This window comes from Cucurbita maxima, unplaced genomic scaffold (genome assembly GCF_002738345.1).
Source record: "Cucurbita maxima cultivar Rimu unplaced genomic scaffold, Cmax_1.0 Cma_Scf00020, whole genome shotgun sequence".
Taxonomy (NCBI): domain Eukaryota; kingdom Viridiplantae; phylum Streptophyta; class Magnoliopsida; order Cucurbitales; family Cucurbitaceae; genus Cucurbita; species Cucurbita maxima.
Window position 1 is genome coordinate 2,661,472 of NW_019272036.1, and position 20,417 is coordinate 2,681,888.

At 35.7% G+C, this 20,417-nt stretch overlaps 2 protein-coding genes across 2 annotated transcripts in view; one reads left to right on the plus strand and one right to left on the minus strand.

The window, feature by feature from the left end:
• Nucleotides 1–3,686: 3,686 nt before the first annotated feature.
• LOC111494527 (cell number regulator 6-like) lies at nucleotides 3,687–5,881 on the plus strand. The gene is made up of 4 exons (XM_023144476.1): nucleotides 3,687–3,794; nucleotides 3,877–3,991; nucleotides 4,102–4,367; nucleotides 5,578–5,881. Exons 1-4 carry the CDS (start codon nucleotides 3,687–3,689, stop codon nucleotides 5,794–5,796), a joined length of 708 nt encoding a protein of 235 aa, XP_023000244.1. The 3' UTR covers nucleotides 5,797–5,881.
• Nucleotides 5,882–7,951: 2,070 nt separating this feature from the next.
• Nucleotides 7,952–20,417, minus strand: part of LOC111494247 (Golgi to ER traffic protein 4 homolog) — a 14,918-nt gene continuing 2,452 nt past the window's right edge. The window contains exons 4-12 of the mRNA XM_023144142.1: nucleotides 16,690–16,771; nucleotides 15,772–15,922; nucleotides 15,455–15,545; nucleotides 14,885–14,968; nucleotides 13,995–14,041; nucleotides 9,006–9,134; nucleotides 8,615–8,699; nucleotides 8,446–8,526; nucleotides 7,952–8,261 (exon numbers count right to left, since the gene is read on the minus strand). Of these exons, the coding sequence (XP_022999910.1) occupies nucleotides 8,250–8,261; nucleotides 8,446–8,526; nucleotides 8,615–8,699; nucleotides 9,006–9,134; nucleotides 13,995–14,041; nucleotides 14,885–14,968; nucleotides 15,455–15,545; nucleotides 15,772–15,922; nucleotides 16,690–16,771 (762 nt within the window). The 3' untranslated portion in view covers nucleotides 7,952–8,249. The remainder of the gene's footprint in view (nucleotides 8,262–8,445; nucleotides 8,527–8,614; nucleotides 8,700–9,005; nucleotides 9,135–13,994; nucleotides 14,042–14,884; nucleotides 14,969–15,454; nucleotides 15,546–15,771; nucleotides 15,923–16,689; nucleotides 16,772–20,417) is intronic.

Genomic DNA, 20,417 nt, shown 5'->3' on the forward strand with positions numbered 1-20,417 from the left:
TTTGTGTGTATCGTTATTGTTTCATATCTAAATAGTTTTAACTATTTCTGTGGGTGACTAGGAAAAGATATTTGTTAAAAGGAAAAAGAAAAAAGATTATATTATAATGTGAGGTACACGTGTCAAACACGTGGAAATCAATATTGCCTAAAATATTCTAATGACATGTGGTGGCAGAAGGAACACGTACAGGAAAACCAAGCTTTAAGGTAATGCCACGTGTTATCCACGCGCTGTCTGTACAGCTAGTCAACGTATAGCAGTTGGGGAGTTATTTCATTGGTCCATTTATCTCTCCGCTTGAAGCAAAAAATGGTTATTTTTCCATTTCACGTGAAACACACATGCTTATAATAATTATATATGTATATTTGCATAATTTAAGATTTTTATTTCTAACGAAGCAATGTAATAAATTTATCTAAAGTTCAATTATTTCTTTTTTAAAATAAACTATATTATTTTGATATCCTTAGTTTCTTTGGAACTGGTTTGATTGGGTTTAATTTCAAAAAAACCACAGTTCTGTTAGGTTTGTGTTGGTAGTCAGCTCAATTGAATCGACTACGTCTTCTTCTTCCTCAAAATAGGGGAAGAACTTCACCGACGTGTGTTCCTTGCCCTAATACTCGGTTTCTCCAACTCTACCATGGCTTTCTCCCCTCCATTTCTTTATGGAACCTCGAGATTGTGTTGCAAGGAAGAAGTAAGGGTTTGATTCATATCTTTTCGTGAATCAAATTTTTCATGTTTTAAAACAAAAACATAAATGCCTTCTAAATTCAAATTAAAGTTTGAATACATTCGACGATAAACAAAACAATTTAAAATATTGTATAGCACCTGCTCCAGATCTCTGCATCTATCTTCAACCAACCCCTTCTTGTCACCTAAAAAATATGAGAGAATCTAAGTGGCTACAAAAAGTTACTAAGTAGCCTACTTGTAGGCTTTTAATCGTATTCGTAAGTGTGCTAAGGTACCATACTCTTTCTTGTCATATTCTTTTTTACCTGAAAACTTAGACCCTTAGGTTCTGTTCTTGAGTTATGAGTTCTTGTCATGATCTTTCCCCAAATACCTTGGTCTTGAGTTCTAAATTCTTAATCTTGGTAGCCTAAGAGCTTAGTTCCAAGGTTCTAGGTTCTGAGTTTTGAGAACTTGGATCTTGATCCATGCCCTAATCCTTATTCTTGGTTATTGTTCTTGGTTCTTGCCCTTAGTTCTTGTTCTTGTTTCTCATTTTGTTCCCTAAGACAATCCCCCTCAGATTTATGAGGTTGGACATGAACCTGACAACTTGTGCCAAATGCTTCATGTGTTTCACGCGACATAGTCTTAACTTATGTCCAAGACTTCATGTGTTCCAAGCATGTAGTTTGAACCTGTATCAAGGACTTCATTTGTTCTCTACTATACCGTTTGAAACCTACAACCAAGGCTTCTTACATTCTAAACAGTATAGTCAACACTGAAGGCTAAAAACCTATGCCCTAGGCTTCATACATTCCAAGTGTCATAGTCTGAATACCTACATTCAAGGTTTCATACTTTCGAAGTGGCATAGTCTGGAACCTACATATAAGGTTTCTTACATTGCAAGTGATGCAATATGAGTCATGAACATATTGTACCATAGGAGGTTTATGTGTTTCTTTACCTTGGTTATTTGTTCTTAGCATTCTTTATATTTTGGCATTCTTAGGCTAGGGTACTTTAGGGTATAGGCGTGTCCTAAGCTTACTTCATACATGTTCTTGAGATGACCTCCTGATTATTTAAAAGTTAAGGGATCACATGGAGTTCATCTTAATTTAGGGAAGCATCCTAATTACTTATAAATCTCGAACTAGCTTAAAGCTTATCATGAGATAACAACCTGATTGTTTAAAAATCAAGTGCTAACTTTGAGCTCCACTTAGGTTACGGTAGTCTCCTAATTGCTTTAAAACCAAGGACTATCCTAAAGCTTAACATGAGATAGAATCATAATGGTTTAGAAATCCGGGGCTATCCTTGAGTTCACCTTAACTTAGGATAGCCTCCAATTGCTTAAAAATCAAGGACTAATCTAAAGGTTACCATGAGATAGCATCTTGAATGCTTAAAAATCAAGTGTTATCTTCGAACTCATCTTGATTTAGGTAGCCGCGACTAAGGACTAACCTAAAGTTTATCATGAGGTAACATCCTCATTGCTTAAAAATCAGGAATTTACTTGGAGTTCATCTTGACACAGGGGAATCTCCTAATTGCTTAAAAAATCAAGGTCATTAGAGGAGATGAAATGACGATGAATAGTGGAAAGGGATGCAGGGGCTACAACATAGAAAGCAAAGGTCGTAGGCATTCTATGCTTGTGACTTCATACATGGCAATAGAGAAGGTCGTAACAATATCTCATAAACCCATTATGATGTCAACCTGCAAAAAGGACAAGAGCATGATCAACGATTACTCTTGTGAAAATATTGAACTATGTGGCGGAGTGCAGGAACAAGAAGTGCATGAAGAGGCAAACATCACATTCACACATGACCATGAGCCTACAGTGATGTTGCCCGAGAAGATGCTCCAACCTATTAACATTCATTGAAGAGTAGGCTATGACAAACCTCTTCAAGAAAAAAAATAAAATCAAGTGGAGACCAATATGTGGTACTTGAATAACAGACCGAACAACCATATGACCGGAATTCAAGCAAAGTTCAACGAAAGTTTGGTGATGGATCATCCGTACTAATCCAAGGAAAAAGATCCATCATATTCCAATTCAATAACAACGATCAACATCGGCTGATGTAGTTAATATTATCAATCTTGGTCAAATGACATAAGAAGACAGTAGAGTAGAGTTACTAGGTTCGTTTCTCCGAATGTTCGACAAAAATGCAGTCTTGTTGAAGAAAGTCAACCCGTCGCAAAACCACTGTATAAGATACTATTGGAGACCAGCCAACCCACCTCTCTATTGCAAGCTTTACAGACCCAACTTGACTATGACATGCAAGACTTGCTATTGACAGCATTACAGACCCAACTTGACTATGACGTGCAAGACTTGGGCACGAGCCGCCCAAAATCATACCCTTAAACCAATATAATCCTCTTAAAATTTGGTGTATATTTTTACCTTACAAATTACTCAGCATTTGTTACATTTGTGTAGTCCTATCCTGTCCCTTGGCTCCCTTCTTCAACCTCTCAAAAATTTTACCAAAGCATTTTTGGAATTCCGAAAGCCTCTCATGGCCAATCATCAAATCCCTGTTCTGAAAACTTTAGTATAGTCAATATCTAAAATTAGGGAACAATGGTTTATTGTTCCAAAATTTCTCTTATTCCAGAGTCTATATTTAGCATGGTGTTCATGCCTTTGATTTAAGAAAGCTTTAGTTTCCATCACCATTAGACAATTCTTAGCTCTTAAAACTCACCCTTTTCTCTGCAAAATTGTAATAAAAACCCTAAAATCTTCTGCACTTCCAACAAAAACCCTGGGAGTTTCTTAGACTTTACAAAACCAATGAGTTTTACACCTCCACAAAAGGGGTTCTCTACGCCAATTTTGATTTGTTAATCCACACATTACCCTCATAGGATGAAAATATTAACAAAATAATAATAGGGTTACAAAACTTGGTTGAAGATTTTGATTTGGCACATTGTTTTGATTTTGGAGAAAGATGGGTGACGGTAATATGCAATCAAGGTATGTGAGATTGACAAAAGATCAGGCGCCATTGGAGGATATTACCCCTGGAGAGCTGAATCAGCCTATTCAAGTGCCTCAGGTCACCTTTTCTTTTTCTCTTCTACTATCAACATTTGAAATTGTGTGTTGAATATTGATATACAATGACTTGCAACAAACAGTTGATTGTTCATAGATGTGAGGAGTGTGGGCAGCCGCTGCCGGAAAGCTATCAGCCACCAGCCGATGAAGATTGGACCACTGGCATTTTTGGTTGTCTTCAAGATACCCAGAGTTGTAAGACAGTTGCTACCATTTTATTAAAATTTAAGAAATGATGATGGGCTAACTTAGTATCAGGGCTTTAATGATAAATGAAATAGGGGCTTGGTTTTGATGTGGTGCAGGCTGGAGAGGGATGTTGTGCCCATGTGTGTTGTTTGGGGAAAATGTAGAGACACTGAAAGAAGAGATACCGTGGCAAAATGCATGTGTTTGCCATGCAATGTGTGTGGAAGGAGGAATGGCAGTGGCGGCGGCAACGGCACTTATACATGGCATTGATCCCCAAACTTCTTTTTTGATATCTGAAAGCCTCTTGTTTGCTTGGTGGATGTGTGGTATCTATACTGGTTTGTTTCGCCAGTCCTTGCAGAAGAAATATCATCTTAAGGTCACACACACAACCTTTTAATTCTCTCTTTATTCTTTCTCGACTTTTAATTTTGTGTCTAATAACTATGAGATCCCACATCAATTAGGGAAGAGAACTAAACATTCTTTATGAGTGTGTAGGAATTTTATGAGTGTGTAGAAACTTCTACATGCATTTTATAAACCTTGACCGAAAGGAAAACTCAAAGAGCCAATATTGGCTAATGGTAGACTTGGCTGTTACCAATGGTATCAGAGCTAGACGGCCCACATCAATTGGAGAAGGAAATGAGTGTCAATGAGAACAGTCAGGACACTAGGCCTTGAAGAAGGGTGAATTATGAGATTCCACATCGGTTCTCTCTGTTCTCTCTGTCTCCACCAATTGGAGAAGGAAATGCGTGTTAATGAGAACAGCCAGGACACTAGGCCTGGAAGAGGGGTGGATTATGAGATCGCATCAATTGGAGAAGGAAATGAGTGTTAATGAGAACAGCTAGGACACAGGGGTGGATTATGAGATCGCATCAATTGGAGAAGGAAATGAGTGTTAATGAGAACAGCTAGGACACAGGGGTGGATTATGAGATCTCACATCGTTCTCTCTCTCCCAAGAGGACACTTCTTTTATGCCCAAATAGATCTGTTCTGTCCCAGAGCTATGATCTATATGATCTATATCGACTGAATAGGGCTAAAACCAGGTCAGACTGAATAAACCAGGTCAGACTTAATCGATCGAGGTAAAACCAGGGTCAGACTTAATCGATCGAGGTAAAACCAGGTCAGACTTAATCGATCGAGGTAAAACCAGGTCAGACCTAATCGAGGTAAAACCAGGTCAGACCTAATCGAGGTAAAACCAGGTCAGACCTAATCGAGGTAAAACCAGGTCAGACCTAATCGAGGTAAAACCAGGTCAGACCTAGGTCGAGGTCGAGGTGGGTTGTGAGATCCCACATCAGTTTTCTTTGGGTCTCGAAAGAGGACATTTCTAAAAATGAATCATGGCAGATTGTGATGGTTCTCGCTAGGCCCCGAAAGAGGACAATTCAAAAAATGAATCATGGCAGATTGTGATGGTTCTCGCTAGGCCCCGAAAGAGGACAATTCAAAAAATGAACCTACATATTGATTGAAATTATTTATTTGGGTTGGTATTTTGATGTTATTTATCAAAATTATGGTTAGGTTTTTAGTAAGCCCTAATATTTGGTGTACCTTCTTAGAACTCTCCATGCGATCCATGTCTGGTGCATTGCTGCATGCATTGGTGTGCGCTATGTCAAGAGCATAGAGAAATGAGGAACCATCTTTCTGATCACGTTGCCATGCAAATGACAGTCATCAGCCCTCCTGCCCTTCAGGCGATGAACACCCACCAGAATGAATCTGCACCGTCCACTTCATCTCTGCCATCTCAAGAACTAGCAATCACGACGATTTAGAACTCACTAACTCGTTCATGGGCCTGGAGAGTTAGGAACTTTTATAAGGAATGACAATATTTTAGGAATTTTTGTTTTTAGTTCAGTGTTTTTGAATCTGTAACGTTATTACCAAAAGTTATTCTCTTCCTTCCTTTGTCTTAATCGAGTGCAATTCTCAAATGCCACTCCCAATTTAAGCATATATCATTTTCGCCGAAATATATGTATCAATCAATTGAGTTATACTTGGATTTTAGGTATTGTAATGACCCAACTTTTTTTAATATATGACCGTTACTATATGAATGTCATGACCCAATGTATCTGACAAGTCACACTATAGGTCAATCCACAATGCATCTTCTTCTCAGGATGTCTTTAAAAAAGGATTTGAAATACCAACCGACATTAAAACAAGCAAAAAAGAATCAATACTATAGCTCATTTTGACTTTGACGTGGAAGCCCGAAGTTTATAAAAGCATGAAACTTCTTAAAGTATTCATTCCATGGCCTCCCTAGCAGAACCTGCATTTGTCCCTTACATTTACTTGAAAAGTGTTAATGAAAGATGACTATTTGAAAATACTATTAAGCATCCTCTACCATATGAATTTTAGACTAATAAGACATAAAATTTATAACTATTTCTTGAGTTTTATTTTTTTTAATGGATAGAGTCGAATGTATAGTATTTTTTTACACACATATTACATACATGTACATGCGCTTATTAGGTGGGACCGTTAACGTACCCCCTAGACTTGATTATGAGCTAGTGCATGCTCACGCTCTCAAAAATCGATGGAAAATAAAGAAAATGTGAATAATTTTGGGGTGCACGCTATATATAACATATTGGAGAAGTAATTCATGATCATATAGGCATACATGTTATATCATGATGCGAGACTTAAGCAAACATGAAAGTACATGCATCACAAATTAATAATATGGCCACTAGTGGTGTGTTATTTGTGCAATAGATAATTTCATCCAACATAATTTGTAGGTGTTCCAACAGTAAGTTCACTTACTTTCCGATGTTCCTAAGTTTCATAAGTTGTTCGCTATCTAGGCTCACGCAATGTGGTCTAATTCCTCTGATATTATTCCATGCATTTAAAATGGTTGCGATTTATGCTCTAAAGCTTCAAATTGATAATTTAATTTTTAATAAAATTTTGATTATTTTATTTGCAATTTAATATTATCTATGGTATGATAGTAGTATAATTTTGAAGGGTATGTGGTTGACATAGAGAAGAATTTTGTTCAAATAATAACCTAAAAGGTTTATGATATATAGATAAAGTTTAGTGCATTATCCAGGTAACAGTATTAATACGACCCATTTTGTAATTGTTACAAATGATTTAATCTAAATTGTTAACGTGGAAACATGTTAGTGTAGGCATCCTATACGATGAGTTTATATAAAATTGAATCACGAAATATTTAATCTCTATTTATAAATTCGTTAATTAATATTTTATAGATGGATCATATTTGACTTGATTTTAATATAGAGCGAGTAGTTTATGAACTTGGAGTTTTATGTCTAACGCCTCCTCATTGTTTATTTAATTTTTTTAATAATGATTTGATTATTTTATTTACCATTTAATATTATCATTATTGGAAAATTGTGAGGTTTATTAGTGTGTAATTGGCATGGAGGAGATCATATTTAAGTAATATAAAATGTTTGTCAATGGACAAGGTTTGGTACCTAATAACACAATGTGAATAAAAGTATCATATACAATCGGTTTGTATCCACCACAAATTATTTAATCTCCCTTTATAAATCTATAATTAAAAAGATTAATATTTCACGAATTATCATGACTCTGATCTTAATCACGAGTGAGTTATGAATTATTGCCTAGGAAGATTTGTCATTTGATTTGCATGAATGAGAATGATTTTTGTAACCAATTTAATATGCTCATGACTCAATCTTAATCATAAGTGAGTTATGAACTCTTGCCTAGGAAGATTTGTCATTTGATTTGCATGGGTGAGAATGATTTTTTGTAGCCGATTTAATATGCATACTATTTTGAAAACTTTACCAAATTGGGCGATGTAAACATAGTTTCTCATGAGGGACTTTAAGGATAAAATGAACTTTTGATCCAATTGTAATTGCGAGCAACGTACTGAAAATATATAAATATTACCAAAATTCTCACGTTTATTAGTATTTAATATGAATATAATCCAAAATGTTGTTTCTAGAAATAAACTCAAGCGGTAAGAAATTACTCCCAAAATCCAGCCAAACCAAATTACCCGTTCCACGAGAGAGATATATCTGTAATGTTTAAGGGAAAAAAAAAGGTCACTTACGCAGCAATAAGTGTACTAGATACAAGTCCAAAACATGTGCTTCTCCAATAAACTGCCCAAGTCAACAACAGTAGCAGGAAGCTGACTGGTACCACCTCACTATCCGCCGTTCATCAATCAGCCCATCATCTGCACAATCTATGGTCAGATTCTTTTCCTTTTCGTAAATAAAACAAATAATTTTTTCATTGATACAGACACTTTAAGGTTCAAATCTCACTATAGTTCAATTTTGATGTAAATAAATTAAATGTGTCAATATACCAAAGTCGAGCATCTAGTGGAACAAAGTTTATGAGGCACTAAAAATCACCTTCAAGAAGTCTCCGAAGATCCCTTGCAAGGGATTTCTGCGCCGTACTCCATAGAACTTCTCTGCAATTTCATCAAGAAACTGAAGCAAAATGCTAAAGTTAGAATCCGATTATTTAAAACCAACCAACTTTCCACAACTTCATCTCAAACAAATGCAGGAGTTGCACCTCATTTAGGGCAGGTTCTCTCTCAATACTTGGCTTGTAATTCGCCCTCAGCATGTTGAAAAGAGGCAAGGCATCTCTTTGCAACCTGCAAAGCCATATTTTAAGTTCGCTCATAAAGTATAACCCCTCATAGAAAGCATATACCGGCAACCGCAGTGCTGGGAACAGAATCCAGAAGAAGTCACTAAAAATTTAACCAGCAAGCAAGGCTAAATGTAATACTACTTGACAGTTCTAAGACAATGACTATAAAAAGAAAGAAACAAAGAAGGAACTAATCTTTCTCACTAAATTGATTTTATTACCATCATGGTTCGCACTCGATGCTTTACATCTGCTGAAGTAGATATTTTGTTGGCTAGTTTATTCAAAACGAAGTAAATGGACTTACGTCAGCAAAAGATATATGATAAACTCAATCAATTCTGAATCAGGGAACTCAAGTTCGCCACGTTCTTCGTGCTTCTTTAACTCATCAATTAAACGATTAGCATCCCTTAGATTACCAAGAGACAAGTACCTACACAAAAACAAATGCATTTCACTCGTTTTATAACCATATAAATTTGAAATAAATTCCATATAGATACATTGACAGAGATGAAGCTAGTGTATCCACACAACTCTGCACTCTCACATTGAATGTACAAAAATTTCAAGTCCTTAAAAAAAGCTTCCTTTCATAGTCTTTTACTATGTTTTGGATCCCATCTTCTATCCCGATAGTTCGGGAAAATATAAACTCTATCTTTGACTGAAGTTGGAGGCCACTAAAACTAATAAGATAGCTATATCATTAAATGTATCCGTCCTAACTGACAGTTTAAATATTGATTCCAACATCAATATCTGAATTTCAATCAAGTATATCAATGCATATAGTGATAAATTATCATTCAAAAGTTGTCCACACTCAAACCAAATATCGCTATGCTCTCTCCTCTTCCTTCTCCCATGCTTAACCACCTTTACATCGCCTCAACTTTTGACCACCATTTCCAGTGACTGGCTGTCGCCACTTTACAAACGCCTTGGAACTACTCCATCCATTTCTATTGATTGTAAATCCTTCACCATTGCTTTTGAACTCTCATGAGAAAGCAGAGCAAAAATCACTGAGCGAGTCAGAAACTCCTCCCATTCCTTTGCCCTTGCATGGAACTCCTTCCAATGGCTTGCTTCATCTTTCAGCACCCTTACAAAAGACCCCTGCTCTCACAAAGAATTTTTCTGTGAAATCTGTTGAGATGATTACATCCCTTGGCTGGAAAAATTAATAAACAAATATGGGTTTTTTTTTTTTTTTTTTTTTGCAGAGATCAGCAAACTATTACATAATGAAGGCTGGCGTACTCATCTCATCAGAAGACAATAAACAGAGTTCTCTTATTGGAACCAATCAACCTCTCACAAAGAGATGCTCCAGGAAAAGAATAAACCTCCAGTACCCGCAGCCCCATCTTACCCAGAAAGTTTGAAATGAAGTGAATGAAATGGTGGTTATAATCCAAAGGCAGAAACAAGGCAATGGCATGGCCAAGCATTCAAAATTTCCTACTTGCCTTCCCACTTGCTAAGGCCTCACTCCATGTTTATGATCGACAGGTATCCACGAACCCTTGCAAGCAAACAGATTGGACTCCTATTGAGAATTTTCAATTGAAGTTCTAGCACCTGACCTCACATACATATCTCCAAGATGGTATGTCTGCTGCTTATAGAGGATGGAATAATGTTGGAAGTCTCCAAGTTCCACAGAAAAAGATGGATTTTTCCTAACTGTTATCCAATTTCAATAAGGAGGCATGTCAACTGATTAAAGTGTTTGCTCACATTTCAAAATTCAAAAAGAAGATCAAATACATCAACTCGATCTCCAACCTTTTTGCGAACATGCAAGCTGGTCTCTATTTTCATATCTTAAAATGGCCTTGTAAGGGTGAAGGGTTAAGGGTGTACTAGGAAGCTAAGGAACTTCGTCGACGATTCTTTAATTTTAAGACAATTATTGTAAATTCGCCTCTAAACGACAAACAAGTCATGGTACAAGCAGCTTGTAGAAAGAAGGCAAATCAATATTATTCTCTTAAACAGAGATAACAAGACTATGCAGTTTTCATGCTTGACAACTTGACAAAAGTTACTCACTTGTTATCCTAGAAAAAAAAATGTTTTTTAGCTTCTTGAACAATTCTTGGTTGAGAGAAGTAGAGAAAAGTAGCTGGAAGGTTTCACAAAGCCAGTTTATCACAATTCCAATGGATGGAGATGATGTAAATATTAACTTTATTGAACTCAACAATTCTTACTCCGATTCCTCTATGATTTTTGTCTATCAACTTGAAGGACTTCCATTTAATCTTTGTAGGAAAACTTTCAAAGTTCCAAGCACGAGGGACACAGTGTTCAGAGGTTAGGAGGATCAAATGAGAAGGCCCATTAGGAAAACAACAAAGCACAAACATTGCAGTCAACACAAAAGCTCAAAGACGTAAAATGACTTCAAATGACATGCTCAATTAAGATGATGTCCCTCCAAAATCCTGACCCTACAAGAATATTTTACTTTTGATCTCCCCCCAAATCTCTAATTTTTCGAATTCAGGATGAGATTGAGAATTATCCTTGAGCCCACAAGAATAGCCTTGCATTGTCATGTAAAGGATTTTTCTCCTAATACCCATGAGTGTCTGAGCAACTTTCGTGCACCTCAAATATTATCACAATACAATCATTTGACCTTATTGCATTTGGTTGTCAAGGTAACTGGTAAGATATTAAATCCTAAGTGACTACAGGCATAAATCTAGCTTGCAAAAGAAAACCGCTACACCTCATAGCACTAGAATCGCCTCCGACCGTCACACCTTCCCCATCCGTTCTTGCATTGCCTCTGATCCTTTTCTTAAACCCTATTCAGGCCGCCTCCACACCTTTTCCTAAACCATAATCACTCCCCCTCCCTGACCCCCAACCTCAACCCTCTTCACCCAATTCAAGCCTCTGGCGTTGTTTCTGTCCATTCTTCCTCACCCACCCCCGAAGATTTCATAAAATTCACTGCCTTTGTCCATTTGTCTATTTTTCTTCTTTTTTACTTCCTATTCTTCTTCTCTTTTATCGCAACCCCTCTTCCTCCTCCGCCCCATACCACCTCACTGTTGACCACAACCACGCCTACCCTCTTACTGTTGCCTGCATTTTCTCAGTTCAACCTTCCACCCGTCAGCTCTCCTAGTCTGATATTCTCAAGGACTTTTCTTATCAAGATTTCATCATTCAAAGTCGATTGATTTGCATTTTTTGGTTCAATGGCAATAATGAGTTATTGCAAACGTAATATTGATTTCCACATTGGTGTGAAAATGTTGAGTTTTTCACGGAAAATGTGAACTAACAACAAGAAGTTATCCTTTCAAACTTCCTCTTATGCCAGCTTACTCATTTTTGGGACCATCTGGCTGTCTAGATTTTGTTCATTCAATGGTTGTCACTTTGAATGTACTGTTTAGCCTTCCTCGAGGGGAAGAAAGCTTGTACATATTCCTACTGGTTTTGACAAGAAAGGATGGCTTGTATTTTGGAAAATGGTAAGAGATTTTAGCTTAAAACTCTTGGAGATGAAGTTTTTAGTGTCTGAATTTTCTCATCAATCTAAGAAAGCAGCAACGTTACAGGAAGAATCGGTGAAAAGTAAGTTATCCTCCAGAAGTCAAGCAAATGCGACTAAACAGAATCCATGCCACATTCAAAGTCTGGACTTTTTGAAAGCAGAGCCCCCTGTAATTTCTTCCTTTTAGGCAAGGAAAGAGAAGGAAATAGTGGATATGAATCTCAATTCCCTCTGGGCGGTTTCTAGGATGCTTGGTCAGGAAAGAGGTGCAAATCACCTCAGAATATTATTTCCAGTCCAGAATTTTATTAAATCCATTCATAGATGACAAGGTTTTGGTAAAGATTGATGATGGTTTATTGGGAATAAGTTTTGATGATAAGTGGATGCTTATTGGTAATCTTAATTTGAAAATTGAGCATCGATTCAACAATAGCTACAGAGGACGGATTTCATAATGTACCTTTGCTACTGGAAAGGTTCTTTTTTCCGAAGCTATAGGGCAATACTTTGGTGGTTTGCTAAGAAATTTCTCCCAAACAATTAGTCTCCTTATTTGATAAAGTAGAGGAGAATATTTGTTATTAGAAATTTTCCCCTCCGTTATGGCGATATTACAACATTAGACCGTTCTAGCATGAGAAACTTTAATCATGGGATTTTCTCAACAGTCAAGGTTATTAAAGACCATTTTGTTGCCACATGTTCAAACTTTATTCAAGAAAAAAACTCATTTGACCATGTGTCTTTCATGGTTACACATTCTTGGCTTCATTTTCTCAAGCTGCTTTTTTTTTTTATTTCTTGAATTTCAAGCCCTAGTGTCTTTGTTCTACTTTCCTCCGGAAAAAGTTTCTGCACTACAGCTGGAGTGGCAGCACTTAATTGCAAATTTTTTGCTGTATTTTTATTTCAATCGCTAGTTACTTTTCATTGTTTTATTCCCTTGTATTTTTTAGGCTTATTTCTTCTTGTATTGTTTTTTCTTCGTTCCCACTGGGAATTTGTGACCTTGAATGCTTTCCTTCCTTTTCATATATCAATGAAAAGTTTTTTCTTATATAAAAAAGATTAAAAAGAATAATAATAATAATAAATAAATAAGTGAGAAATTCTACATGGCCACCATAGCTTCAACCTAATTTCCTCTAAGCCTTGTTTTATTAACAAAATCCTATTGACCACCAGACCAACTCATGGCAGCTCATGTAAAAGACCAATTGCAAACTATCATTTTCAAGAAGAGAAAAAACCTCTATAATCTTTCAATATGAAAGCAAAAAGATAAGTAACATCCTGAACTACCTTCAAGTATCTATCCAAGTGCCTATTCCTCACCAAACAAACACCTCCAGATATATAATTCTAAGCGTCCAATGGAGTGAAAAAAAAATACATGTGCAAAAGGACCATCACTCAGAGGCTTCTTAACAATGTTCCATTGTTGCATTGCTAGGTCCATACTATATACATGTTTTATGAACCAGTAGTTCAAGTGTCATAATTTATAGCCACAATTTAATTTATTTTCCATTTTAATGCCATTGAACTTATAAAATAATAATGTAGCCCTTGGGACACAAGTTCTTCACCCTATACACTATATCCATATGATAACATTTCCATAATTTTCAATAGATTTGCTGTGTAAATATTTGTCCATATTTTTAATTCGTGATTTCTCCCATATTCTTGAACCCTTCAGAATTTCCATGATTCGAGAATTTTCAAGTGGTCTTAAGTATAAACGACTTTTGATAATCTTACATCAAAACAGCCCGTGCAATAGCCATATCATCTTCACCTGGATAACACTGCAGTGTTGGAAAAATGCACTGGCTCAGTTAATTACACGAAATAGAACAACAAAACAGATACCAAAATGATCACCTAGGCAAAGTACAATAGCTCACAAGATAAAACAAATAATTTTTATCATTTTTACTACGGAAAATAGAGAACACCAAAAACATGTACTCCCACTACTTACAATCGAGGTTTAAATATATGATAATGTCAATATTTCCATTCTACAGTACAATTGACAAAATAAAAAAATACATATTAACAAAATATATTTTTTTAGTTCAACATGTAAGAGTGAGGTTTCGAACCACTAACTTTTTGATTGAAGATATATGCATCAACTAAATGAGTTATGCTCAAGTTGTGGCAAATATTAACAAAATTTTGGTAAGATGAATATAAATATTAATTACTTATTAATTTAAACATATTGTTACAAGTAATTTTTATTATTTTTTACGAAAATAGCGTTGATATTTTATCAATGTTTATCAATGTTTCCATCAAAATTTCCATTAAATCGACCTCAACATTTTGGTCTTCATCAACCTTAAATTCTTTCATGTCATTAGTAAATAAGAAATTACTATAAACTATCTTTGGAAAATATAGATTAATGGCTGTACAAGTACTTCAACTGAATGACTATTAAAAGGTGTAAAAGGTGTAAAAGGTGTACGGGCCACAACTTATGTGAAGAAAAAGAAATACGCTTTAGGAACATAATTATTTAGGGAGCAATTAGCATAACACATGACTAAAACCTTACTTCAACCACGACAATGAATATGACTTAATGAAAATTGTATACTGATCCTTGAAAAATGAGAGATAAAGAAAGATTTGATAACCTTGCCCACAAAATTCACTAATATAGAAGCAAACATCTCGGGATTATTTCCTCGAACAAAATGATATGATACTCTGGTCATGTCCTGCAACAAGTAGAATACTGGAAGATACTATTAAACCAGTCAAGGTGGACAAGCAACAACAGTTTCATCACTCATGTTCCTAGATCTCGTTTCAACATCATATTGAGTGGTTGAAAAGGCAGCAAATTCTTACAGCAGCAGTACAACTTCTCATTGCCAAATTACATACTCAAAGAAAAATTTGTCATGCTAGGCTACAAAGAAAATTATCAAAATGGTTTTGGAGCCCAGCTAAAAAATCAAATAACAATCATTCTCGAAATGCTACATCTTGTTTCTATTAATAAGTCAGATACGACAATTCTAAATTTTTTGACATGATAGAAATTAGACACTGAAGTAACAAACTATTCTATCCCTAAAGAGACTGAAGTAACATTAAGCCTGCATTTGCATTTAAATGTACTCGTCATACTCATAGAGCACAAAAATTCTTATAAAACAAAGAACAAGTAGATAAAAGAGTGATACTCTGGTCAAACCTACCACTTCTGGTGACTCAGAATATACATATGTAGCAAGCATGATATGAATTTCTGGAGATCCACTCCTATGCGATCCAAACTCCATAGACCACCTGATATATTTAAGGATTTGTAGAAAGCATGTTCTCCTTTTTAGTACACAAGGATTATTCATAACTGATTGAATGAGACAGCAAAATCTAACTTAATCACTATGAATGTATGATATAGTTCAAACAGTCGCAGTTTTAAAATAAGATACTCATTTTTCTTTTTTATTTTGCATATTCCCAATGTAGATATGACTAATTACTGGGAAGAAAATGAACAATGACTCACTTTAAAGCTGCTTTCAAAAAGGAAGAACATCCTTCTACACGAGTTTTAGCAGCACCAAGTGCTTCAGAAAGCTGTTGCACATCATCGTCTTCCCCCAATTGTTGAGGCAAAGGAATCTGAGGGAAATTCTTATAAATTTTCCTGACACGACCTAACATAATGTTTGTCATAATTGTGAAAAGATGAGCATTACAACTTCATAAGCAACAGTAGACAACTAAAGGTAGTGTGTGTGTGTGTGTGTGTGTGTATATATATATATCTTCCATATTGGGTTATCAATTTAATCCTCAAATAGAACTAAGAAAGAGCTGAAGAAACAAATGACAAAGTTATCAAAAAGAAACTTTTGTTTTTAACAAGAAACAAAATTTTCCATTAATAAAATGGTAAGAGAGACTAATGCTTGAAAGATACAAATTCTGCAAGTGAGAGACAAAAACAGTAGAGGACAAAGGAAATAAAAGCAACCCAAAATAGGCAAATAATCTATATAAAGAAAACCTCTCAAAAGACTGAATCTAAAAACAACTGAATCTCAAATTAAAAATTGAAAATTGGAATGCAAATACTGAATAACAAGCAACTAAAACTGCAATGGGAAAACAATGGAATTCAGATCATAAGAGAACAACGCTGAAAGGTTATTGCAATAAGAGAAATTACAATACAATATCCTTTCAGAGAGCTATCTCCCTCCTAAGTTTCACAATGGGTCATCCCAAATTCGGTTAACTTTCAAACATACAACCCACTCTATTTAACGAAACAGTCTAACCAACGGTAATTTTTGTACATAACTTTTTTGTTGAGAACTTCCTATGTAATTACAATTATGCAACTCCTCATATCCATCCCAATAACACCCTCAATATCTCTTATAAAAGAAATACAGCCAAGCACGTCAAAGGAACTCACCAAGTGTATTATCATCACAAGGAACTTTCCCTTTAACAAGCGTCTCCACGAATAACACAGCAAGCTCTGCTCCACATGTAACCTGAAAAGTAGTAACTTTTAGCCATTTAAAACTAGGTTGATAAAAATTGTGAACTTCAAAAAGCATTGTTTCGTTTCCACACAAACCGTAAAAGCATTAGTATTAATAGAACAAACACATCAATTTTTCAACTACAAAGCACAAAATTCCCATGAAAAGTAGACTTTTATCGTTATTCTTATTATTTTTTTTTTTGGGGGGGGGGCGCATCGAGACAGTGGCAGAAGCATAGGATCCATCAAGTGAAAAAAAATGATAATAAATTGATCAATCTATAGACATTCTAATAAACAAGTTTATAAAACCCCAAAAATAAATAAACGAAACAAAGAAAAATCAAGAGGAGCAACATAAGTGAACCAAGATCTCAGATCTCAGAAACACAACCAAAACAACAACACACAAAGAGAATGAACTAGGAGATGGAAAGAGGTCTTTCTAGGCAAAAAAAAAATTGTGCCAAGATGATAAGGAATCAACCCAAGGAAAAGCTTTGATACCAAATGATAAGGAATCGCTACAAGGGAAGTAAGATTCGGATTACCTTTTTGATCGAATATCTCAAGGCAAGAACACTTGTTTGAGATTCGAATCACTCCACAAGCAAGATTGATCATGTATAGCTCGAACAATTCTAAACATGCAACCTAAACTATATAGAATTGCAAAGAAACTTAGCCATAATGGCTAAAGGAAAAGGTAAGGAAACTTAGCCCTAGTGATAAGGAATCACTCCAAGAGAAAGTAAAATTTGAATTACCTTGTTGATCAAATATCTCAAGGCAAGAACACTTGATTGAGATTCGAATCACTCCACAAGTAAGGTCGATCATGTCAAGCTTGAATAATTTCAAACATGCAATCTAAACTATATAGAATTGCATAGAAACTTAGCCCTTGGAGGAAAGCAAAAATGCTCCTTTACTACATTTTCCAAGTCTCCTTTACAAATCTTCAATAAAAACTCTCCAAAGGAATCTAAGTCCTCAGTCGCGACTCTACAAAGGATACAATCGTGCGGACCCATCATCCCAGGTGAAAACCTCAAAATACTATCCGGCACGTTAATCCTTTTGTGCAGGATCTACCAAGTAAAACACTTCACCTTCTTGAGAATTCTAACCTTCCACACCCTGCAAAAGACCCCTTCCAAAGAATCCCTCTCCCCACCTAAATTGAAGCATCCTCAACCGTTTTTTTTAATCCGATCGTGTATAAATGAAGCTAGTTATCTCCGTTTCAGGACCTTTGCTTTTCACGCACATGATGGTCTCATTGTATTTTCTGTGATACAAAAAGTTACTTTTGTGTGATATAAGAAGTTTTTTTTATTTGGAATATTTTGATTAAGTGGTGTAATTTAATTTATTTTATTATTTTGATTCCGATTGTATCTACACAGAAATTTTTTTTCTATTTTTGGGGTTGCTAACTCAATGGTAGAGTACTCGGCTTTTAAGTGAGGCTAGCATCTTTTACACATTTCTATGAAGAAACAGATTCGTCCATACTATCGGTAGAGTTTGTAAGACTGCGACTGATCCTGAAAGGAATGAATGGAAAAAGCAGCATGTCGTATCAATGAAAAATTCTAGTAATATTTTTACCTTACTAGATTGGGCCAAACCTTGTTTGAATTCTTGAATTCTTCATTTTTCACTTTGCGTGAAAAGCAAAGTGAGGATGCTAATGATATCCGTAGCAAACCCAAGATCAAGAGTGTTCTCAAGATGAGAGAAGTGGCCACAAAACAATTTCTCATAGAAGATGTTTGGTACTGCTGAGAATTGTTGGGAGGGAGTCCCACATTGGCTAACTAAGAGGATGATCATGGGTTTATAAGTAAGGAATACATCTCCATTGGTATGTGACTTTTTGGGGAAACCAAAAACAAAGGAGAGTTTATGCTCAAAGTGGATAATATCATACCATTGTGGAGGTTCGTGATTCCTAACAGGTACAATTGAGAAAAAATGAAAACGAAGCCAAGGGGATGATCCTGAGTTTATAAGTATTTGAATACATCTTCATTGGTGTAAGACCTCTTGGGGAAACCAAAAACAAAGCCGTGAGAGCTTATGCTCAAAGTTGACAATATCATACCATTGTGGATGTTCGTGGTTCCTAACAGGTACAACCGAGGAAAAACGGAAACGGAGTCTAGGGGTCTATCCCCCAACCACTTTATCCACACAAAAATAAGTACCCCTCCAATCACCAACACACTAAGGATACAAGAAGAAAAACAAGGAAAACTATCCAACACTGCCTTCCAAGGTTCTTGGAAATGCCTTTGAAAGCCTTGTTTGAGGACCACTCACGAAGATGATAACCATACTTGCTCACAATAATCCTGCACAAGGAAAACTATCTAAAAGTGTCTTCCATGGTTCTTGGAAATGCCTTTGAAAGCCTTGTTTGAGGACTAGTCATGAGGATGATAACTATACTCGCTCACAATAATCCTGTGCCACGGAGTCAAGCGCGCAAGGAAAGCGTCACAGCCACTTAGCCAAGAAGACCTTATTATGAACCCTTAGGCTCTCTATGCCTAATCTGCCATCAACTTCTTGCATTAGAACCCCATCATATGCTTCTCCAAGGACCTGTTGACTAATATCGTGATCTTAGAATGAATGAAAAAAGAAAACAAAAGGAAAAAAAAAAAAAAAGAAAAACATAGGGAGGAGAGAGTATTCTTGAAGTTGGGTTCACAAAGATTGTTAGGAAAGAAATAGTTGGAGGCAAAAGGCAAGAGTGAGATGGGTTAAAGATGAGTTCTTTTTAATTTTTATCTGTAACCCGAGATCCAAACAAAAAAGTTGCTTTAAGCATTAGGTGGTGTCTCACCTGAACCTATATGCAATCCACGCCTGGCACACTTTTTGGGATTTATCAAAATAGAACTTCGATTTAATAGTTATTATTTTTTTTGGATTTTTTCTTTTCTTTTTTCTTGAATCGTCATATAGTCACAAATAAAAATGGTTTCTCTTATCCTCGGTTTTTGACCAAAAATGACTAAATAATTGTACTTTTTTGTTAATGTGTATTAATGTTTGTTTGGAACTGATGGAACTATGTATATTGTATATTTCATTTATACAGCATCAGAAGTAACAGAACAAACACAATCTAAAGGCCAAGGAGATAAATCTCCAAGCGAAGTAAAAAAGGATCAAAAGAACACCCCATTAATTGCCTCAAAAGAGACTAGAAAGGCAATCACAAACAAAACATTAATAGACCCTTCATTTTTTAATTGTTAACCTATTAATCCACAAACTCATTCACTAGAAACAATTCTGGAAAACAGTTGAAGAGAATGCCTACTTCAAACTCGCCAAATGAAGTAATCTTGTTTTCTCCAAAGGCAGGAGGTTGAGCCTCCGAAACACGGTATTATCATGAGTCCCTCACTACTATCTTTGTGTATTCAAATGGCCTAGGGAAGTTAACAAGAACCATGAACAATGCATACGACTCATGGAAAGGACCTTCAAAGGAGGGAAGGAAGACTCTAGTTAATTGGAGTATAGTTTGTAGGCATTGGACTTATAATAATCTAGTGTGAAACAATCGTTCACTGATATACCAAAAGTCCTCAAAAAAAAAAAAAAAAAAAAAAAAAAAAAAAAAAAAAAAA